The 24128-nt window shown below is 49.8% G+C and overlaps 1 protein-coding gene across 1 annotated transcript; it reads right to left on the bottom strand.

Moving 5' to 3' along the window:
- Positions 1–1411: 1411 nt before the first annotated feature.
- LOC121154719 (BRD4-interacting chromatin-remodeling complex-associated protein-like) lies at positions 1412–3401 on the bottom strand (the record flags this gene model as incomplete). The annotated part of the gene is given in 7 exon segments (XM_040977712.1): positions 1412–1561; positions 1628–1759; positions 1801–2019; positions 2186–2392; positions 2463–2619; positions 2621–2879; positions 2882–3401. Coding segments are annotated over 7 exon segments (1644 nt in total), but the record flags the coding sequence as incomplete, so codon positions are not given.
- Between the last annotated feature and the right edge of the window lie 20727 nt (positions 3402–24128).

Consider the following 24128-nt stretch of genomic DNA (forward strand, 5'->3'; position numbering starts at 1 on the left):
GTTTGCCATCCTAGTCTTTCTGGTTTTGTAACAGCAAGCAGGTCAGCAGTTGTGCTGGGTGTGTGGGGAGCCTGGAGCAGGATCATGGGAGGTTCGTGCTAGAGACATTGGCAGGAGTGCTAGAGGCACTGTGGGAGCAGGGCAATCAGGACTGTAGTTTCAGTGACAGTGGCACCTGCTGTTGGAAGGCTCAAGCTGCAAGAGAGGAGGCCACTTCCTGCCTGAAGTGAAGCCCCGCCCCTCACTCCCCCTCCCTCCAGAATCCTGCCTGACTGCCACTCCATCCTTTGTGATTCTGATTGGCGGTGCATTGTCTGACATCATGCGTAGTCAAGGTGTGTGGTAGCGGTCCAATCAGGTGCTCCCAGGAAGCCCTGTGGCAGCAGGCAGGAGGTTGTTGTAGGCGCCACCATAGCCGCATTGCTGGTTGTGCTGGTGGAGAGGTGCAGGTGGCTGAGCCAGTGCTGCCCTGTGAGCTCCCTCCCCGCAGGAGCCTGTGCAGGACACCCGACTGGTGAGAAGCTGGGAAGGGTGAGTGTGTGAGAGCATCTCCTGAGGCCGCGGGGCGGGCGGGGGCCAGGAGGGGGACCTTGGGGTCCTCACTCTGCAGCACTGACCTTGAACACTAGGACTCACAGTGGAACCCATTGTGCAGTGAGGAGGGGGGAGTGCCCAGGGACAGTTCGACCTTCATGTTGGGCAGGATTTGCTCTCTCTCTCTCTTTTTATTTATATCAATTTGTATTTTAATTGGCCTGATTTTCCTGAGTTGAGAAGCCCCGTCTCAGGCCCCCAGCTCATTCCTCAGTGTAGCTCCTCCTAAGGGTCTGGGGCGGTTTTCTTGTTGCTCACACCAGACCAGCACAGACTCCAGCAGTTAGAACAAACAGCCTTGTTTTCCTCAGAGTTTTGCTGCAAGGTTGAGGGGCAGCATGTGGTGCTGGCGTTGTGCTTGACCAATGCCTGGGGTGGCACAGTGACTTTGCAGAGAAGCTATTTGAAAAAATCCTTTGTCAAATAAAGTCTTGGTCTCTTTGATCTTCCATAGTCAAAGGTGACTAAATCCTGGTACTGTCAGATAATTGATGTTTATGATTTCTTAAATTGAATTTTTTAAATTGATGTGGCATGGTAAATAGATCTTAAAAATTTCTTTATTTGTTTTCTTGCTTTTTTTATGTTCAAATGAGAGTTCAAGTAAGAGAAAGGGCCAGGTCCCTTGGCCTAGTAGTTGAAGTCCTCTCCTTGAGTGCCCTGGGATCCCATATGGGCACCGCTTCTAATCCCGGCAGCTCTGCTTCCTATCCAGCCTTGTGCTTGTGGCCGGGGAAAGCTGGAGGGTGGGTAGGCATTGAGCCTGTGCAGGGATGCGGGAGGCGGAAGGTGCTAGCGTATGTGGCTGGCCCGGCACCTGCTGCAGGTTCAGGATGCTGTCGATGGCACTTTGCAAGTGCTCCATGAGAGTGTTGTTCTGTGGACTGTGGCTTGAGAAGCTGGCCTGGTCCATGTCTGTGGACTGTCCTTGCGCCACTTGGCGGGTGGCATTGTGAGGGCCTCCCAGCTGGCATGGGCGGCTGTGTGGGTGGGCTCAGGCAGCGTGGCGGTGCCCTTAAGTAGCTGCTGGTACAGTTCGTCCTCCACGGCCGCCACTTGTGGCCTCGTCCACCTTGGCGGGCAGGGGCGTGGCACTGGTGGCCACATGCTCTGGGTAGCTCTTGCAGAGCAGCAGGCGCAGCCAGGGTGGCGTAGGCCCGCGGCCCTGTGAGTGGCGTGTGGCGCCTGCCGTGGCGTGTGGTCCACGATGCCGTTCATCTGGGTGGCCGGGGTTGATGGTGGCGAGGGTGACGCTGCAGGGGCATTCTGGGGCGCAGGGGACGGCTGGTGCCCAGGGTCCAGCGCCTTGTTGTGCACCACCTTGCTGAGCCTGGTCTCCTGTTTGATCTTGAGCTTGAGACTGATGTGGCTTCGCACCTCGTAGGTCTTAATTGGAGGGTTGTTGTGGGAAGGCGTGGGGCTGTCCTTGTTGGTGTCAAGGGAAGAGGCAGCGGACCACGAGGAGGAAGACAGGGAGGAGGACGCATCAGCCCAGGTCATGGAAGGCGATCCACCAGCCCCGCAATGCCGGATCACAAGCTTGGAGGGCAGGTGCGACGGCCTGGGTGTGTTTCAATAACTGGGTGGAGACCGTCTCAAATTCCTTGTCCACCTTGTAGTCGCTGGGGGAGGGGAGGGCGCCCTGGTACACGTGGTAGGGCAGCAGGCCCTGCAGGGCATCCTGCAGGTAGGGGAAGGTGGTCTTGCAGTCGGGGTGCAGCACAGACCCTTGGTATTTGTGCAAATGCTCCAGGAGACAGGCCTCCTTGCTGGGTTGCAGTGCAGGGGCCTTCTTCAGCTGTAGTTAAGGTACAGGGTCCTTGGTCACACTTAGGGCTGGGAGGCTGCCAGCAAACGGGGAGATGTACCTGCGCCTGATGGAGGTCCAGGGGCAGCAGCGTGCTGGCTGCAGGGGGTGCTGGTGGGGTGGGCTGCATGGTGAGCACGGGGGTGGCCTCCCGGGTGGTAGTGGTAGAGGAGGCAGCCGCCGCAGCAGCGGGAAGAGCTGCTGGCTGTACCAGCCCATGGGGCGTTGAGCATGGCCATGGCACTGGGAGGCAGGGTGACGCCCTGCAGGACTGTGGTGGTGGTGGTGTGGACCACGTCTGCAGGCTGGCTCTGTGTGGGCAGGCTGCCCGCAGCCAGTGACATGGGCATCTGGAAGAACGTGGGCTGGCCCACCCAGATAGGTGCAGCCGAGAGGATGTGTGTGGCAGTGCTGTGTGCACCCGAGGGCGGGGCCAGCACAGGGCCCAGGCTCATAGGGGTTGCCAAGTTTTGGTTGTGAGGATGGGGTTGGCGATGAGCTGTACGTGTGTGTGAGGGGATGCAGCAGCCAGGATCTGGCCACCCACATTGGCTGGCAAGGAGGAGAGTGGTTGCAGGAGCTGGAAGGTGGGGACGCCAGGCAGTAGGAACTGGTTCTGGCCGGGCAGCTTGTGGTGGGCAGGGATGACGATACTGCTGCCCTGGTTCAGCAGGTGCACACTCATGGGTTTGTTCAAGACACCTGATGGCTTCAGTTGCACCACCCCAGTTGCAGTGGCTGGTGGCTACCTGAAGACGCTGGCCTGCCGGGTGGGCGCAGGGAAGCCTGACAACACCACGTTCTGTCCAGCCTTGCCAGCTGCCATGGAGGTCAGGTTCTGCAGTGCCTTGGGCTGTGGTGGGAGGGAGCCCAGCTCGCCCTGGATGGTGAGTGTGGCACAGGTGGGTGCAAAAGGCTTAGGCGTTGGTTGGTACAGCTTGGGGAACACCACCCTTGCTAGCTTGGGCTGGATGGGCGTGGGCGTATGGTGTAGGATCATGTTGGATCTTCCGTCAAATGATTCACTCCCCAAGTGACCACAGTGGCCAGTACTGTGCCAATCTGATGCTGGGAGCCAGGAGCTCTCACGGGCCTCCTACTTGGGTGCAGGGACCCAAAGCTTTGGGCCATCCTCGACTGGTTTCCCAGGCTACAAGCAAGGAGCTGGATGGGAAGTGGGCTGCCTGGATGAGAACCAGCTACCATATGGGATCCCAGAGCGCTCAAGGTGAGGACTTTGCCTGCTAGCCCATGGCACCGGGCCCAATCACTCCATTCCTAGCACAATGAATTCGCTGCAGAATCCACTGACTGACATAGCTCATCTTAGAGTCTCCATTTGCCCAGTTTTTCACTACCAACATATGGCTGGATTAGTTCATTGATTCGTTCTGTCCTCTGTTGAGGTGCCAGGTATCCTCTGCAGGTTCCTATAGACTGCCATATCCTCCATGTGTACCTGATTATGTCCTAGGTGGCTCGGCTCTGGCACTTGCACTCCATGGCAGACCCTGGAACCTGCACTTCCCTCCATGGGTAGAGTTCTGAGTCTAGCAGTTTGTGCGGGGAAATCCCCAAAGAAACTTTGAGGTGATCCTGGACTAGATTCTCGTGTGTACTTGCAGCTACAGGGCCCAACACAGTCCATTGCCCCAATCAGCTGTGGTTGCAATTGCTATGTTGGTTCTGTTTTCAGCCCTGTCCTCCACTGGAACCAATGGGTGTTGCAGTTCAGCCTGATTCTGACAGCACACCTTTGGCCCTCACATAAACTAAAGGGAACTGCAACCTATTGCGGCCACTCACAGTAACCCCTACCAGGCCCGTCCCTTGCCCTAGTTCCCATGCTTACCACTTCGTGTAGCCGACCAGTTCAGTCTGTCTCACCTCTCATTCAGCTCTCATATATGTCAAAGGTATTGGAGCCTAGTTCAACCTAACCAGCTCCATTATCCAGCCCACACACATTCTGTTTGTTGCCATTCTGTCCAGCCACCCCTCCCCCAGTGCTGGTTTTAATGCTCTGCAGTGGAAGTGGTAACCCAAGAGGGAGGTGCCCACTGTTTCTCTCTTAGATCACTCAAAACTCCCAGATCATGCACTTTTCACATGGTTCTGTAGTTTAACTTGACAGATTAGCCACTGGTGCCAGCATCTGCTCTCTGATGCGGTTGTAAAACCCAGCCAACCCTCACCTATTCTGCTTTATGTTTGCCCAGGAGGGACAGTCAATTAAACCTGACTATTCCCTGATCTGGCTCACCTGAGGCCCACAGGTGTTATAGCCCTGCCTGGTCTGGTCTGTCCCCATCCCAACTCATGCTGTCCAGTGAGCAACATGTTCCAGCAGGGTGCCCTCCATATTCTCCCTACCAGGTTTGCCCCCTACCTTTTTGGTTCCTATGAGTGTTGTGGCCCAACCTGGCATGGCCCGCTTCACCTTGGCATTTGTTAGTGCGTGCTGTAGCCTACCAGGCCTGGCTCACCCCCAATTCCAGCTGGGGAGGGTTACAGTCAATTCCAGCCCAGCGTGTACCCTATCCCAGCTGTAATGAGTAATGGTATGTGTTAACAACCATAACTGTCCTGACCCCATACTGTTCTGTTGCTCGGATTAATCAGTGGCTGACGGGAACTGGTGCAGCCTGGCCTATCCCTGAACTATGTAGAATGTATGTCCTGTAGCAGGGACAGTCAGTCAAGCCTGACTCTTCCCTGATATGGCTTGCATGAGGCCCACAGGTGTTATAGCCCTGCCTGGTATTAACTCATGCTGTACAGTGAGTGAGGTGTTCCAGCAGGGGTGCCCTCTGCATTCCCCCTACCAGCTAGTGGGAGCAGTAGCCAGCCTGGCCAGGCCCACTCTCAATTCCTGCTGTAATGTGTACTGGTGTGTGTCACAACCATAGTGGTTCGACTCACACTGTTCTGTTGCTCAGATTCGTCAGCGGTGTTGTAAACTGGTCCACCCCTGACCTGTGCCAAGTGTCTGCCGTTGGGTACCTTTCCCTGGCCTGCTCTGGGCTGTTTGTTTTGTGCTTAATGTGCTTACCTGCTGCTGGGCTGTGTCCTGACAGAGGAGTTGCCCAGATTGGTCTGTGAGAACCTCTCCCAATGCCAGATTTTGCATGTACTTGTAGGTCCATGAGCCAGCCCTATTCATTCCACCTCCTGTCCTAGCAGGAACAGTGGTCTTTCCTAACTGGCCTTCAATCCATTCTGCTTGTTGTTGGATGTTTCAGCACAGCCAAGGCTCATCCATACCCAAACACAGCTCACACATGGCTCAGTAGGGGTAAAGGTCAAGCTTAGTCCATCCCACAGCTACCCTGGTCCTCCAGAATATGAGATGGTGTTGGAGTCTGGCCTGGCTTGGTGCGTCCAGTCCCAGTCCACAATTGTGACAAGGGAGACTGTAGCTGTATCCAGATGAGAATGCATTCTGCACTAAAGCCCCTGAACTCCCAAGTCAGCTAGGGTGTCCTCTTAGGTGCCTAACCAGGCCTGTTCCCAGCCATAAATTGTATATATGCCAGTGGTTGCTCTGACTTTCTTGGCATAACGTCTCACCTGTCTTGGCCTTTGCCTTTGATACTGTGGTCTAGCAGCTAGGGTCCGTGGCTTGAATGAGCCAGGATCCCATATGCTCTCAGGTTCTAATATCTGCAGCTCATTTTCCATCCAGCTCCGTACTTGTGGCCTGGGAAAGCAGTCGAGGACGGCCCAAACAATTGAGACCCTGTACCCACGTGGGAGACTTGGAGGAAGTTCCTGGCTCATGGCTTCGGATCTGCACAGCACTGGACATTGTGGTCACTTGTGGAATGAATCATTGGTTGGAAGATCTTCCTCTCTGTCTCTCCTCCTCTCTGTATATCTGACTTTGCAATAAAAATAAATAAAATCTTAAAAAAAAAAAAGAGGTTCTTTGACCCACATATCAGATTCTCAAGATACCATTTAAAAAAACAAACAAAAGAAGATGTTATTCATTTTTTTCCTAAGATTTATTTATTTATTTATTGGAAAATAAGATATACAGAGAGAAGGAGAGACAAAGAGTAAGATCTTCTGTCCGATGATTCTCTCCCCAAGTGAGCACAATGGCCGATGCTATGCTGATCACAAGCCAGGATCCAGGAACTTTTTTTGAGTATCCACACTGGTGCAGGGTCCCAAAGTTTAGGCCGTCCTCTACTGCTTTCCCAGGCCACAATCAGGGAGCTGAAAGGGAATTGGAGCTGCTGGGATTAGAACCAGCGCCCATATGCGATCCTGGCACATTCAAAGTGAGGACTTTACCCGCTAGGCCATGCTGCCGGGCCCAGAAGAAATGTTACTTTAAACTTCCCTGAAAGTCTCCAGTCATGGTGGGTAGTGCTGTGCCAGTGCAAGAAGGGCCAACACAGAGCCTGATGGGCCACTTGGTGCTGTCCAGTCTGGATCTTTGTGATGTGCACATCTACAGCAGGGAAGAAATACAAGTAACTGTTCTCACATTCCACTCGAGCCCTTTGAATCAAAGTGTTTCCTTATCTGTCAAACTTTCTAGTAAATTTATATATAGATACAGACATAGATATACATATATAGATATAGATATAGATACAGATATAGGTATAGTAGAGAGAATGATGGAATGTGTGTGTGTGTGTGTTTTAGGAGAGAATCCCAGTGATATCACTGGTGGTGGGTTTTTTTTTCAATTAATTAATTTATTTTTTATTGATTACATTGCATTATGTGACACAGTGTTACAGGCACTGGGATTCCCTCCTCCCCTCCCCAAAACCCATTCCCCCCATGGTGGATTCTTCCACCTTGTTGCATTACCACAGGTCAAATTTGGTTGAGATTATTTCCTTGCAAGCATCTACAAAGCATAGAGTCCAGCATCTTATTGTCCAGATAAGTTTATGGTGGTGGTTGTTTTAAACATTTGTTTTTGTTGCAAAGTCAGATTACAGAGAGAAAGAGAGATAGAAAGAAAAATCTTTCATCCATTGGTTTTCTTTCCCAAGTGGCAACAACAGCCAGAGCTGAGCTGATCCAAGGCCAGGAGCCAGGAGCACATTCAGGGTCTCCCACCCAGCAGTTGTTCTGTTACCACCAAATGTACTGTGAACTTCACCTTGTTGTTTGAACTCTTGGTCTTGGCAGTCTGGATGTTGCTTCAGAACAGCTATGTGTGTGTTTGGGGTGCCTTTTTGCTTGGTGTGACTGTTTTCATCCCTGCAGTGATTAGAAAGTAGTGTAAAGTTGGGATTCAAATGAAATTTTAATAGTGGAATTTCATCTCACATTGCCATGTACTAATTATATACCTTGGGCAAATTACTCCTCTTTCTTTTTTTCTATTTTTCTTTTTTTTCTTTCTTTTTTTTTTTTTCTGGAAAAACAAGCTTTTCAAAGCAACCTGAGAACAGTCATGGGAGGATATTTACAAACTCTGAGGAGGGAGGGCACAATGGCATTTCCATTTGGCAAGGTCAGAGTCTAACCACACAAAACCAGCGGAAACTTCTTAAAGTGCAACAAAACTGTGTCCTTGAAGATGCCCATCATGTCTGTTATCCAAACATACTTTTGTTTCAGGAAAGATGACATCTGAGCCAATCTCTTGAGGGTTCTGCTTGATCATGAAAATCAGTGTTTACATTGAAAACATAATTAAGTTATTAACCTTCTTCATATTTTTACAATAGGGATTTCATTCACGTTCTGAGTAGTTGAATTGATAAAGATCTTGTGTCCATTTTGTTAGAGAGGGATTATACCAGTTTCTTTTCACAATAGCCAACTGGAAGATTATTTGGATTTTGAAGTGCTGCCAGGGCTGCATCTGTAATGGTAGCTAGATAATTGAGATTTCTATGTAATACCTGCTGGTCCTGGACGCACTCATGGGTCCTCCACTAAGCAGTGGATGATCATTCCCTCCAGGAGCGGCTGAGATGTCTCCTGATTGATTTCAGCACTGCCCCACAGCCAATCAGGAACGAAGGCCACTGACATGCCAGGGAGACCAGCAGGCACTCATCTTTTTTGAGTCTTAAGTCTCAGCTTGTTACGTATTTATATGAGAGGAGGACAGAGATAGTACAACAGAGTTCCTCCACCTCCTAACACCTCCTCACTGTTCAAATGACTGGCATGCCAGAGCTGGCCAGAGCTGAAAGCCAAGAACTCAATCTGGGTGTGTGGCCCTGCCGCTAACTGAACACTGGGTCTGCCTCCCCAGAGTATGTAATGGTTCAGAGCATGCATTCAATCATAAACACTCCAATATGGGATGTAGACATCTTTATTGGTCTCTTATAGGAAAAGAAAGTGTGCCCCAAGTTGTATTTCTTTGATGTAAAATAAATAGTTTTGACCTCATGTAGTATTAAAAATGAAATAATTCACATGACACCACCCAGAATTTGGCACATATACGAGGGGGAAACGTTAGATATGAGCAGCTGCAACTGCAGGAATCACTGATGGCCAATTCTGCCCACTGTCCTTCATCACAGTCCCTGCTTGCCTGTTGTATTTGGAGGTGCTGTCCTTTACATCAATTTCCCATATTTTACACTCAAAACTCATCTCCAGGATTTTCCAATGTCTTATTGCCTGGCAGAGTGAACATACCTTTTCATTATTAATTCACTTATTTGTTGTAAATGAGTGAAGTAAATCATTTAAGAGACTAGCAAAGGCTGTGCTCCTGTTCTGAAGCACTAGCAATGTTTGTGGGGTGCAAGTGAGATCACGTCAAACAAGTCCAGGGTGTTTTAAGGAGGTCTGTCCCTATAGCCACCAGGAGGCATGCCAGGAATATGGTCGGCACTGCCAGAGCTGGTGTGGCCTTTAAGCAACGAGCATGGCAGTGGGGCATGCTTAATGAAAGGGGAGGCTGTCCTACGCTGCCTGTCCTGGAACAAGCAGTGGGCTGCTGTGTGCATGAAAGCACTGGAGGAGTATGTGAGGAGTCAGACTGGACAGTAGGCAGTCAGGATCTCCTGGTGCCTGGTAAAATTCTCCTTCATAGTGTAAGAACTGGGTTTTCCCCTCTTTCCTTATCTTTCCTGGAGCACATTCTCCCTTGGGAGGGAACAAAAGGTTAGAATCAGTATATCAATCCACATCTCTTAGAGCTGTTGCCAAACAAAAGCAGTGAGAGAGGGCTCACCCTAGCTCCCCCAAATCTCAGCTCTGGGTCATTGTCAAAGGAATTGCACTTGAGCTTTCAGCTTCAGGATGGTCTTGTGGGTTGCAAGCAAGACTACACCAGACAATTTAGAATGTTCTAAGGAGTTTTTATAGCAAGATTGGTAATTACGGGGCCCACTTGAAAATAGCAAATCACAAGCTCATGTGAAAATCCAATGTGAATGGAAACACCAAGAGGAACAAATGGGCATTACCCTGAAGCTCACCCATTAAACTGAAGAGCTGTGTTCCTGCTTCCCCAGCAATATAAATTATTCCAAGAGACATGCAAGGACACACTTACAAAGCAGCAGACATCCACCTTCCCTGGTTTCTCTGCCCACAGTCCATTACTGTCAGGCCTCACCTCTCTTGGAACTCCCAAAAATACATAAATTAAAAATACAAATCTGGGCCCAGCACAGTGGCCTAGTGGCTAAAGCCCTTGCGTTTACATGCTGAGATCCCACATGGGCTCTGGTTCTAAACCTGGCAATCGTGCTCCCCATCAAGCTCCCTGCTTGTGGCCTGGAAAAGCAGTTGCGATGGTCAAAGCCTTGGGACTTGGATGCATGTGGAAGACCCAGAAGAGTTCTTGGCTGCTGGCTTCAGATTGACTCAGCAGCAGCCATTGCTATCACTTGGGGAGTGAATCATTGGATGGAAGATCTTTCTCTCTGTCTCTCTTCCTCTCTGTATATCTGACTTTGTGAGAAATAATAAAACAAATCTTAAAAAAAAAAACAAAATACTAAGCATCTTAGCATTAATATCTTTACTGTTCCTCCCAAGCAGTGAACAGAGGGTGAGGATGCAGGCATATTAAAGCCATGCTCTGGGGCTACCTGTTCTTAGAGGTTTTCCACACAAGCCAGAGAACAAGCAGGTACTAGGGAGGCGAAGAATTGGAGTGCAAGGGTGAGGGAAGCAAGTAACCAAAAGATTGAGCCCCTCCCTATCATGCGCCATATGGGGAGTTTGCGAGGGAAGGGATTATACAACAATGCAATTCTGCCTCCTTCCAGTTACCAGGTGATGATAAATGAGCATCACAGTTGGACAGAAGAGAATGCCTACTTTTGGGGTGGGGTATAACTTCCAAGCTCATGACCATGAATTAGTTGCCTTCCTCACAACATTGGGAGAAGGAAGTTACAAGCCTCACCCTCTTTTCTGGGTGATGTGATAGGAATTATTGCCCACTGTGAATTAGTTTCTTTTTCTCTGCCCTTGGGATGACTCTTAGAACACCCCAGCATGGTAGTTAAAAAAAAACACCATTTTCAACATTTTCTTTGGTCTTTTCTCTCTTGGAGCCCCCTCTAGCCAGTAGGATAGAAGCCATTTTTCTAACCTCTTACTAAATAAATCCTGCTTTGCAAACTGGAGTTCTCTGCATGAAATCTCTTTCATGTGAGACAAGAAACAGGTTGCTGCAGTGTTTTGCTTTGAATTCCCTGCAACTTTCGCCTGCCTTGTCCTGGAGCAGCAGGAAGTCTGGGGGTGCAGGCAGGCTAGAAGTGAGTGTTGGAGCTGCTTCCCAGCCAGCCTTGTCCTGGAGCAGCTTGCAGGCAGGCTAGGGGTGTGGGAGAAGCCACTGGGAGTTCAGGTGAGGTGACAGTGTGGTCATATTGTACAGTGGGGGACTGAAGGCATGCAGACTGGGGCCAGAGTGTGGCCTGCATAACGGGAAAAGCCTGGAATGGCTAGTGGGTGCACTGCCTGCTGAGCGAGTGGGACCACTGGCTAAGCCTGACTGGCTCTCAGCAGCAGATGGCGGACAGAGTGTCAGTGCTCACGGGCTAGAGCCATGCTCGCACTGGCTCCAAGGCTGGCCCTGGATGAGCATGTGGAGCAGTGGAGGATGCATGTTAGAGGTGCGTCCTCTGCACAGCACAATTGGGTCTGGCCATGAAGGCAACGACTATAGTCATGTGAAAGCAGGGACACCAGCTAGGATTACGTGACAATGAAGCAGATGGCAGGCAGACAGTGGGCACACAGTGCACAAGCTTGTCATGCTTCATTCTGTGATAGCAGCTGCTGGGCACCTTGGGTCCTCAGGTTGCTGCCATAAAGAGCATTTAAATGGAGCTGTTGTAACTGCATGCATAATGTAAAATGGAATTTATTTATCAGAAGATCAGACTTCAAGTTCATGTATCAATGATAAATATTCAGAAAATGCTGCACATTATACCTTAAGGACTATCATCAACTGTATCATGCTTATATTTTGTTTCACAATCATTCCTCATCAACAACAGATTTCCATGCAAAATGGTTATTTTGCATGCTAATATAAAGTCATGAAGTTAGAGAACATGGATTCGAATCAAACCTGGGAACAATGTAGCAGTGGATTCAATTTTAATTCTATACCAGCTTATCCTTGATATAATGGTTATATGTTTTAGAGATTAGATCAAGAATTGTATTTAATCAGGTACAAACATTGTCTATAGCGTACAAGAGGCTAGGTATTCTTAAGTTGACATCTATAAAATAGTATTCTATGTGCCCGGCAGCATGGCCTAGTGGCTAAAATCCTGATCTTGAATGCACTGGGATCTCATATGGGCACCGGTTCTCTCCCAGCAGCTCCACTTCCCATCCAGCTACCTGTTAGTGGCCTGGGAAGGCAGTCAAGGACAGCCCAGAGGTTTGGGACCCTGCACCCAGGTGGAAGACCAGGAGAGGTTCCTGGCTCTGGCTTTGGATTGGCGCAGCACAGGCCATGCGCTCACTTGGGGAGTCAATCATCGGACGAAAGACCTTTCTCTCTGTCTGTCCTCCTCTCTGTATATCTGACTTTGTAATAAGCATGAATAAATAAATCTTTAAAATATTATTCTCACATGGCATGTAACATTTTGTTTTTTTTGGAAGTAGATGTTACTTAGCTTATCCTATACCCCATCCCTCTGGATTAGGGGTGGGCTGGGTGAAGCATACAAAAGAGAAAGAAAAAACTTTAAAGCTTGGAAAAACTTAAGTTTCTTTTTTATATATTTTATTTTATTTTATTATTTTATTTTACTTTTATTCGAAAAGCAGATATACAGAGAGGAATATCTTCCGTCCAATGATTCACTCCCCAAGTGAGTGCAACAGCCAGTGAGCGCAACGGCCGATGCTATGCTGATTCCAAGCCAGGAGCCTCTTCCGGGTCTCCCATGTGGGTGCAGGGTCCCAAAGCTTTGGGCTGTCCTTGACTGCTTTCCTGGGCCACAGGCAGGGAGCTGGATAGGAAGCGGGGCCGCTGGGTCAGAACCGGCATCCATATGGGATCCTGGGGTGTGCAAGGTGAAAACCTTAACCACTGTGCCACCGTGCCGGGCCCGAAAAACTGCAGTTTCAAGCAGAGGAAGAGGGAAGAGGAGGGGGAGAAGTGGTTGTGGCCGCTCAGATTCTCAGTGAGGAAAGCTAGCTAGGGAACTTCAGATAGAGGATCGTGAAGGACGGAGTGAGATGTGAGAAGTAAATGGAGCACAGTGTGACTTAGAGAGATAAGAGAGGGTGGAGGAAAATATTGATCATTGATCAGAATGTATAATATTGCTTTACAGGCAGCTGGCTTATGCTGTATGCACAAGGAATATTCAAGTGGCTGAAACAGCCGGAGCTGAGCTGATCCTAACCTAGGATCCAGAACTTTTTGCAGGTTTCCAACACTAGTAAGAATTGCAAGGCTTTGATCTATACACTTTTTCTCTAGGCCACAAGCAGGGAGCTGGATGGGAAGTGGAGCCACCAGGACAGGAACCATTGTTCAAATGGGATCCTTGCTAGTGTAAGGCAAGGACATTTAGCCACTAGGCTACTGTGCTAGGTTCAAATGATAGATTTCTAAAATGACAAAATGCAAGAATGAATGCAGGTAGCATTCATCTGAGGTGTTGAAATTGCAGATTACCTATAGCCCCAGGAATAAGATCAGAGATATGCACATCTAGGCTTAGCTACAGCCATATAGGGCTTGGGACATGAGGAGGCAGACAAGGCTTGTATTAGTTTCTACAACACAAGAAGAAATACAGAGCATGTTACTTAAACCAGCACAGTAGGAGGGGATCAAGTTTATGTTGCATATAGTGAAGACCAGCCATTGTGGCAATTCATTAATAAAATTAACAAAAATAGGGTCTGTCATGATGGCTCATTGGCTAAATCCTCAGCTTGCATGTGCTGTGATCCCATATGAGTGCCAGTTCAAGTCCCACCCCCTCCACCTCCAATCTAGCTCCCTGCTAAGGCCTGGGAAGGCAGTAGATGATGGCCTAAAGCCTTGGGAGCCTGCACACACATGGAATACCTGGATGAGGCTCCTGGCTTCAGATCAACTCGGTTCTGGCTATTGTGTCCACTTTTGAAGGGAATGAGCAGATGCAAGCCTTTTCTCTCTGCCTCTCCTTCTCTTTGTAAATCTGTCTTTCCAATAAACAACTAAGTCCCAAATTAAAGTAGTGAAAATCATTAAGAAATGCCATAGAAATAATCAATTTCAGAAATATTAACACAATTCTTCATAGAACTTGTAATCTTCCACGAGATCAGGAGAGGATTTTCTGAAATACTTAGGAATAAGATGTTTTAAAACACGCCCTGGGGTAGTAGCCTAGTGGCCTAGGTCCTTGCCTTGTACACACTGGGATTCCATATGAGCACCAATTCTCATCACAGCAACCCTGCTTCCCATCCATCACCCTGCTTGTGACTGGACAGCTGTTGAGGATGGCCCAAGGCGTGAGACCCTGTATCGATGTGGAGACTGGGAAAGGCTCCTGGCCCTTGGCTTCAAACAGACACAGCTCCAGTTATTGTGGTCACTTGGAGAGTTAATCAGTGGAAGGAAGATCTTCCTCTCTGCTTCTCCTCCCCTCTATATATCTGATTTTCCAGTAATTTTTTTTAAATCTTTACAAAAAAGATGTTATAAATCAAAAACGAAAAGCCACACATCATGGAAACCAAGTAACAGAAATACATATCTAGTGCATAACACAGGAAATATAAATATGCTATATCTACATATATCATTGCAAGTTTTTTTTTTCCCTAGATTGAATCTATAGCAGCCCTCTTCTCTCCTTGTCTCTCCCACTTTTTGTCATTGCGTAATCAGAAAATTGAAAAGAAATTGTAACAGAATTGTTAAGTTTTGAGCTGCAAAATTATGAATGTACACTCATGGCGCTTTTGTGGAAAACCAAAGTTAGACGAGGGAGAGAATCAAACAAGATTGTAGCGCAGGAGATCAATATACATGATCAAATTAATATGTACTAATAGGAAAAAGATATGGAGGGCCAGGCGGCGTGGCCTAGCGGCGTGGCCTAGTGGCTAAAGTTTTTGTCTTGAATGAACCAGGATTATATATGTGTGCTAATATATGTGTACTAATCCCAGCACCTCCACTTCCCACTCAACTTCCTGCTTGTGGCCTGGGAAAGCAGTCGAAGATGGCCCAAAGCTTTAGAACCCTGCACCCATGTGGGAGACCCAGGAGAGGTTCCTATCCCAGCTTGGGATCGCCACAGCACCGGCCATTGCGGTCACTTGGAGAGTGAATCATCAGACGGAAGATCTTCTCTCTGTCTCTCCTACTGTCTATATATCTGACTTTACAATAAAAACAAATAAATCTGCATAAAAAAATACAGAGAGATGAAACACTATGAGAATAAAAAAAAATACAGAGCAGGAAATGAACATAAGTAGGAGAAATGAGATTGAAGACACTGTATTTTCTAATATTCTTCAGTTTTGCATTTTTTCAAAATATTTACGTTACTTTTATTGGAAAGGTGGATATACAAAGAGGAAAGACAGAGAGGAAGATCTTCTGTCCATGAATCACTCCACAAACGGGCACAACAACTGGAGCTGAGCCAATTCTGAAGCCAGGAACCTCTTCCGGGTCTCCCACGTAGATGCAGTTTCCCAAGGCTTTGGGCCATCCTCGACTGCTTTCCCAGGCAACAAGCAGGGAGATGAGAGGGAAGCAGGGACAACTGGATCCCATATGTGATCCCGGTGCATGCAAGGCATGGACCTTAACCACTACACTGTCACACCGAGCACTCAGTATTGAATTTCAAAAATTCAAAATAATTAATGGCAAAAAAAAACATGCCAATATAAATGAGAAAGTTCCAGAATGTGATGAGCAATCAGTGAGATGTATCTAAAGACACTTGTATTTATGTGTAAAGACGTGAACATGAAGCAGAGAGGGAAGGAGAGGCCAAGAGGTGGACTGATGTGAGAGGCGACAGCGGCCCCTGCTGTTGGAAGGCTCAAGCTGCAAGAGAGGAGGCCACTTCCTGCCTGAGGTGAAGCCCCGCCCCTCACTTCTCCTCACTCCAGAATCCTGACTCACTGCCTTCTGCCCTTTGTGATTCTGATTGGCTGCGCATTGTGACATCACGCGTAGTCAAGGTGTCTGGGAGCAGTCCAATCAGGCGCGCCCAGGAAGCCCTGTGGCAGCAGGCAGGAGGTTGTTGTGGGCGCCACCATAGCCGCATTGCTGGTTGTGCTGGTGGAGAGGCGCAGGTGGCTGAGCCAGTGCTGCCCTGTGAGCTCCCTCCCCGCAGGAGCCTGTGCAGGACCCCCGACTGGTGAGAAGCTGGGAAGGGTGAGTGTGTGAGAGCATCTCCTGAGGCCGCGGGGCGGGCGGGGGCCAGGAGGGGGACCTTGGGGTCCTCACTCTGCAGCACTGACCTTGAACACTAGGACTCACAGTGGAACCCATTGTGCAGTGAGGAGGGGGGAGTGCCCAGGGACAGTTCGACCTTCATGTTGAGCAGGATTTGCTCTCTCTCTCTCTTTTTATTTATATCAATGTATTTTAATTGGCTGATTTTCCTGAGTTGAGAAGCAGCGTCTCAGGCCCCCAGCTCAGTCCTCAGTGTACCTTCTGCTAAGGGTCTGGGGCAGTTTTCTTGTTGCTCACACCAGACCAGCACAGACTCCAGCAGTTAGAACAAACAGCCTTGTTTTCCTCCGAGTTTTGCTGCAAGGTTGAGGGGCAGCATGTGGTGCTGGCGTTGTGCTTGGCAGAGGCCTGGGGTGGCACAGCGACCTTGTAGAGAAACCCAGGGAGTGCACGGGGACTCACGCAAAGGGGCTTCTCTAGAAGAACCTGAGGAAGGAGCTGTGAAGGCAGCACTACTGATTTATCCTGATGGCTTCCTGTATGTTGTCACCCATTCCCTTAAGTTCTCCCAATTGGGATTAAATGTCCCCATGAGTTGTAGAGGGAATAAGTCAGGTTCAGCAGAGAGCATTAAGGCAGGGAATAAATCTCTGAATGTCCAGAACTCTTGCCTCAATGCCAAGTGCTGCTCTCTGCCCTGAAAAAAATCACAATAGGAGTCACTATTTCCTCCAAGACACAATTCAATGTTTTGTCTTTTGTCTTTATTTTTTTTTTCTATCTCATAAAATAAGCCTTAGCTCTGTAAAAGAACTGTTTGCTGTGAACACTAGGTGTGGCAGAAAAGCAGTGAATGGCCACCTGACTGTGCACAGGAAGGCATCCCTGTCATTGTCGGTGTGTGTGACTGTGGTTAAGATGACATTAGGACTCCTGTGTCTCCATCAGAATGCCTGGGTTTCAGTTCTGTGCAAATGCAGTATGCAGCTACTGCCCAGGCTGGGAGGCAGCAGACAGTGGCTTGGGTACCAGTGTGCAAATTATTTGACTTATTTTTGGTGTTGTGGCTGTTGCAGGCATGTGGGACGTGAGAGAGTGGATGAACAAGTCTGCCTGTAAATAAGAAAAAGACTAAATTATCTGTTAGACATTCTTCAACATTTGTTCCCCCATTCATACATTTTCATGGTCCTCACTGCACTCATTTTGTTTGTCTGAGTTTCAAAACACTTGTAACAAACAAGTGTGGCTGTCTTATCCTCTTTCTCACTCATTCTCCCTGAAAGATAGCAGTAGATTGGGTGGGGGTTACCATTCAAAGTGGCAGCTGATGCCCTAAAACCTGAGGGCATCCTTGGTATTTCATCTGGTTTATATAGCTAACCCCTTGGAACATTAATTTTTTCTTTACCCTTTCAGAGCTCCATTCCTTGGTGACATATTAATATCATCTAAAGAAATGATGGATGCACTCCAGGTTCTCTCAGCCTTGGCTGCCTAGGGAGTAAAACCTTGGCAAAGGCCCAGGTACATCCTAGGGTCGTGAGCTTGGGATACACAGCAGTTTCATTTTGCATCCACAAGTTGGTTTAGTCAAAGGCTAATTTGCACCAACAATGAATCTTTGTGAAGGTAAAATTTTGGTGGGCTAGAGCACTTATCAGTTTGTGAGTGTGTTTGTGACTGTTTTCATAAGTTATTTTAGGGAATGTTTGCAGTGGTCTAATTCTGGTGGCTAAAGGGTACAAAAAGTTGTGAGTGCATTTGACTTGTTTAATAAAAAGTTAGTGTCACTTGTGCTCAATTTCTGGGAGAAGTGTCCTTTTTAAAATTTCATTTTATTTTTATTTGGAAAGCAGATACACAGAGAGGAGAGACAGAGAGGAAGATCTTCTGTTCATTGATTCAGTCGCCATGTGACTGCAAAGACATGAGCTGCACCGATCTAAAACTCGGAGCCTAGATCCTCTTCTGGGTCTCCGACATGGATGCAGGTTCCCAAGGTTTTCAGGTGTCCTTGACTGCTTTGCCAGGCCAGAAGTAGGTAGTTGAATGGGAAGCAGGGTCGTCGTGATTAAAACCAGCACCTACATGGGATCCTGGCCCATGCAAGGAGAGGATTTTAGCTGCTAGAATACTGACATGGGCCTCCTAGATAGCATTTTAAAGGGGCAAAAGCCTGGGAATGTGGGAAAACTGTTGAGTGTGGGTCTCCCTGTGAAGTGTGAGCAGGCTGCTTCCCAGAGCTCATTCTCTGTCATGTCCTGGTGCTTTGATTTCTGGTTTGTTCACTTCATGGCTGATCTGCTGCTAGTTGCATCTGTAGCCAACTTGCCCCGCATGCCACTCCAGGCTCTTGAGGTTCTGCTGGCATCCCCAGCAACCCCTACCTACATGCCAACCCTTCCAGGCCCAGCTGGGCTATGCTGGCCCACAGTGAGTCTCTAGAATGCCCCTTCCCGCAAGCCCAATGCACCAGGGCCAGGTGGTCTCAACCAGCGACCCATGTGCTCACAGCTGCCCTCACTTACTCCAAGACAGCTCTGTCGGCATCCCTGCGCCACTTCTCAGGCCACACCGTCACCCCACAGGCCACTCTAGGTCTAGATCGTCTTTGCCACAGCAACCCACACCACAGCAGGTACACCCTGCCCACCTGCTGGCGCTGGTCATGGCCAGGCTGTTAGGCTGTGCCCACTCCCTGTCTACATCCCCAATGTGCCTGTAGCACATCTGCCTGACCCACAGCTTTATGGCCAGGCCAATTCAGCCACCTACTTCTTCAGACAGCCTCTTGCCCACCAGCTGCTGCCACGCTCAGTAGCCTGGGCTGGTCTCTGCTTCCCTTCACCCACACCCCACCCGACACAATGACCTCTTGTCCTGGATGGAGCCAGGCCTCCTGGGCCAGAGTACATGGACCCCAGCTTTCATGCACCACACTCTGCCTGCATTCCAACACCAGACCCCCTCACCCAGCACCTACACTTCTCCTAGCATTTGCTGCCTTGTCCCCTGTTGCAGGGACGGGCTTACTTGGAGAGAGACACTTTGCCTCTAGGCCACCTGACCGTCCTTGCCGCAGGTATCTCAAGCAGGTAGAATCAGCCAGTGCTTGCCACCTCTTTTGCACCTCTGACATGACCTAGGATGGCCACTCCATTGCCTGCCCAGCATGAATGGTGCCCCCACTCCCTTTGCCAGCTTGCCACGTTCTCCAGAGCCAAAAGGACCAGTTTGATGACCCCTATATCTCTATGCTTCCCACTTCTCCAGGTCCAGGACCCAAGACCCCAGCACATCTGCCCAGATGTTCCACTTGCTGCTGTAGAACCAGGTGGGCTCTGCTAGTCACCTGGCACCTCAGCAAGCTGCTTGCCAACCTGCCAGCCCATGGTAAGGTATGTTTGCTCTGCTAGGCAGCCCATAGACCACTGCTGCACATTTAGCTGCATCCCCGTGCTCCCAGTTTGACATATGTGTACTACACTTACAACCCTGCTCCCCTTAACCACACCCCTCTTTCCTAGCTTGCCTGCAAGCCACTCCAGGATCAGGTGGGCTCAACTGGTGCTCCACACACATCTAACCCTGCCTCACCATTGCCCCCTACTGCTGATCTAGGGCCAGGCCTGTTCAGACAGCACTTACAGCCCTGAGCATGCACTCCATCTGCTCCAGGGCCACATCATGCAAGCCACCTAGGCCAGTGCATGCCTCAGCCCTAGCTCACAGTTCACTCAGCCCCACATGCTGCTTGGTCGGTATCCACTTGTGCCCCTGGTACACACACCGTGCATTCCAGAGCCAATGGGTCCACATTATGGCCATGGCCGTATGGCCAGAGCCTAAGGAGCCCACTGGCCACAATTCCAGGGACAAGCTGGACAGGCAGGTGCACTATGAGTCCCCTCTCTGCCTGCCATCTATTTCAAAGCCAAGACATCCTGGCTAGTGTCCCTGTTCATGAAGCAGTGTAGTCCTCCATTTTAGGGCCAGACCTAATTGCACAGAGGAGAGAGGAAAGAAGGGCAGCCAGTGATCCCGCTCCCTCAGCAGGCAGTGTGCTTGAAAACCACACCAGGGCTAGGCCCCTTCTGCCAGTGTCCCTGCAGCCCCAGCCTGCACGCCCTGAATCTTCTGCCCAAAACATGCCCACTCTGCCACCTCACCTGACCCTTTAGTGTCATCTTCCACACCCCTGGCCTGCCTGGAAGCTCCTTTAGGACCGGTAATTCTTGCCCCACACATTTATTTCTAGCCTGCCCACCCCCATAGCTTTCCCACTGCTGCAGGGCAAAGCGGGCTAGTGTGGTAGGGAAATCAACATCAAACACTGCAACGACCTATTTCTTGTGTCAGAAAAAAATATTCATGTAGACAACTCTAGTTAGCAAAGCAGGGTTTATTGAAGAATCAGAGAGAAGGTAGCCTGCCCTAGTAGCAGGAGGGGCTCAAAGGGAGGAAAGGCTTGAGATAATGGTGGAAATTGTGTCCATGCAGCACCATCTCAGGGAGGTTCACATGAGTCACCCCAAGGGCAGAGAGAAAGAAACTTATTCACAGTAATGGGCAGTAATGTCTACCACCTCTCCCAGAATTAAAATGGTGAGGCATGTGGCTTCTTTCTCCCAATGTTGTAGGGTAGGCAGCTATTTCAGGGTCACCAGCTTGGAAGCCACACCCCACCCCAACACCTAGATGTTCCCTTCTGCCCACCTATGATGCTCACCTATCATCATCTGGAACCTGAGAGGGGGCGGTATTGCATTGTTGTGTAACCATGCCCTTCACAAGCCCCCACAATGGCCCCAGATAGGTAGGACTCGCTCTCTCGGTCAAGTGCTTCCATCGATCTGGCACTCTGACTCTTGGTCTCCCCAGTACCTGCTTTCTGGCTTCCTGCAGACAGACTCTGAGGACAGGCAGCCCCTGTGCATGGCCCCTGTATGTCTGTATTCCTCATCCTCTGTTCACAGTTTGGGTGGGACAGTGAAGATGCTAATTCTAGCATACCCTGTATTTCTAATTTGTACATTCAGGAGATCCAGGAAAGGTGAGGCCTAGCAGTAACGGTATGTGGGCAGAGGATCCAGGGAAAGGTGGATGTCTGCAGCCAGAGCCTCTTTTCAAGAAGAGCAGCCCAGAGCCAGGCCCCTTTTGCCCTTGACCCTGTGTCCCCAGCCTGTTTGCTAAACAGCAAAGTTTATGAAGGAGGCAGATAAACAGACCAACCAGCCTGGCTCAGCTCTTCTGTGTTTCAGAGAGTAACATCAATGTGAAAGTTAGATGTATTTTTATGGAAAGAGTGAGTTATACAGCCTTCGGAACCAGGTGAGTCGAACAGCCACAGGAGAGTGCCAAGTTATAATGTGTGGACAGTGGGTGGGCTGTAAGACTTCAGAAAGTGCCAGCTCTAGGCTGTTTCTGCCAGGGATCTTGCCACCCCTGCTCTCCATCTTGCTCCTCTAATAGGCTTACTCTCCTGGGCCTTCAGCACCTCTTGTATTCCCGCCTTGGCTGCTGCAGCAAACACAGATCTTCAGAGCTGGCAAAGCCTATGCTTGTAGCCTGCCTGTCACGCCTCCCTCAGGCTCCTCCAGGTGCTCTGCCTGTCTCTCCAGGGATGGACCAGCTTGGCCAGAGCAACATGTGCCACAACACAACTACTTCACTGCTCTGCTTTGCCAATGCCAGGTAGATGGTCCTAGGCAGAACTTCCCGTTCCACAGCCTGCTTATCAAACCCTCCAGGGTTTGAGAGGCTTGGCCACCATTCCATGAAACCCACACATGCCTGTCCTGTCTGCCCCATCCACAGCTCTAGGGACAGGCTGGCTCAGCCAGCAACCCGCTCCCTCTGACAGTCATTGATCCACCAGCTGCTTTCAAACCAAGAACAGTATGCATCCTGCGCTTCTGACTGCCAGCCCTGCCACCATGCCCACTGCTCCAGTGCCAGGACAGGTCAGCTTAGCCAGTGTACAAGCACCCCATTCCCCAGGGACCATGCTCTAGTGTGAGCCCTGCTTGCCTTGTGCCCACCATGCCTCCACTCCTGTCAGTGCCTCTAGCAAGCCCCCATGATTCCCCTCCATGGCCAGGCCAGCTCCACAGCACCCCCATCCTGGCTGAGCTCCACCACCTGTTCCAGAACCATGGTAGCTCTTCCAGAATCCCCACACACCCAGCACAACTACCCTGCTGGCCTATTCGTTGCTGCTGAACTAGGCCAACTTGGATGGCATCCCTGGGCCCCATCTGCCTACCATCCACTCCAGGGCCAGGTGTGCTCAGCCAGCCTTGTTCCCCCAGCACTCAACACCATCTGATGTACCTCCAGGGTCCCAAGCCTGGCACCCCTACAGATCTAGTCATTCAGCACTTCTTCCCTTCTCGCTGCCCCAGGGTCAGGCGAGCTTGGGCTCTGGCACACCTGCCACTTTCTCTGTGCCAGCTGTAGATCTAACATGCCCACCCCACCATTGCTACAAGGACAGGCCAGATGCACTGTTGACCGCGGGACTCTAGCCTTCCTGATCCACCGGCATGGCAGCTGTTCCAGAACCAGGCTGATTTGGGCATTGCCTCTTCTGCTCTCAACTGCCAGCCATGCACTTCAGGGCCAGGCCAGCTCACTAACACCAATAAATCCCCCATCCCTCCCCACCCAGGCCAGGCCAGCTCACTAACACCAATAAATCCCCCATTCCTCCCCACCCCAAGTTCCCAGCCTACCTGTAAGTGACTGCATGGCCAGGTGGACTTAGCTGGTGCCCAGGCCTCTTTTCTATGGCCAGACCTGTTCCTTGGGTGCCTCATGAACCTCAGCACCAACTATATCTGCTCCAGGATTGGGGGCACAGCCAAGGTCCCTGCAACTGTAGTCCTCCCAGCACCTTGCCTGCTGCACCAGGACCAGGCAGGCTTGGCCAGTGACATGGTGTCTGCTTCAGGCTGCTCGCCTACCTGCAGCCCCAGAGCCAGGTCTGTTTTCCATGCACCTACCATGCATCTCTCACAACCCTACTGCACCTGCTGTTCCAGGGCCAATTTGGGGACAGGGTAATGCCAGGAGTACATCCTGCTTCCATCTACCCCTAACCCACACTAGGTCAGGGTCTGGAGCATTCCAGGGTTCATGCTGTTTCCCTCCCTAACCTCCCCTTCCTCTCTACCCCAAGACCTGGACATCAGTGCTATAATTTTAAAAAAAGGGTCGAGCTTCCCTGTGGGTAGTGTCCTTTTTTTGTTGTGTGGACCCTGCCTTTGCTGCCTCTATACATGGCTGGATGTAGTGACTCATCACACTTACTCTAGTGGTGCTTGCAAGATGGACACCTGGTGCCAGTTCCTGCATGACTTCCTGATGTGACCCAGTGCAGGGTTTGACCCAGGGCCTCCTCTGGTCATGCTGGTGGGTGACCTGCATTTTCCTGGAGGTCACAGTACAGGCAACAAATGACCCTCCACTGAAGGCATGGCAGATTGATTGATTGGAAAGGCATGGTAACAGAGGGAAAGAGATCTTCCATCAGCTGGTTTTACTCCCTGGTTGACCAGGACAGTCGTGGTTAGGCTAGGCTAAAGCTAGCACCCAGGTGTTTTATGCATGTCTCCTACGTGGGTGCAGGGACATTTCCCAGGAGCATTACCAGTGAGTTGGAATGGGAAGTGGAGCAACCAGGACTCAAACCAGTGCGCTGATGTGGGATGGCAGTGTTGTAGGCATCAGCTTGAGCCAGGGTAGCAGAATTCCAGGATAATTTCTGAGAGGAGGGAAAATGAGTGCTATTTTCTTTATCATTTGTTTTTATAGTTTCTAAAACTGTCAGAATCACATGTCAGATCTTGATAATCTGAAAAGAAGTAG

This window comes from Ochotona curzoniae, unplaced genomic scaffold (assembly GCF_017591425.1).
Source record: "Ochotona curzoniae isolate NIBS_2020 unplaced genomic scaffold, NIBS_Ocur_1.0 contig_281, whole genome shotgun sequence".
Classification (NCBI taxonomy): domain Eukaryota; kingdom Metazoa; phylum Chordata; class Mammalia; order Lagomorpha; family Ochotonidae; genus Ochotona; species Ochotona curzoniae.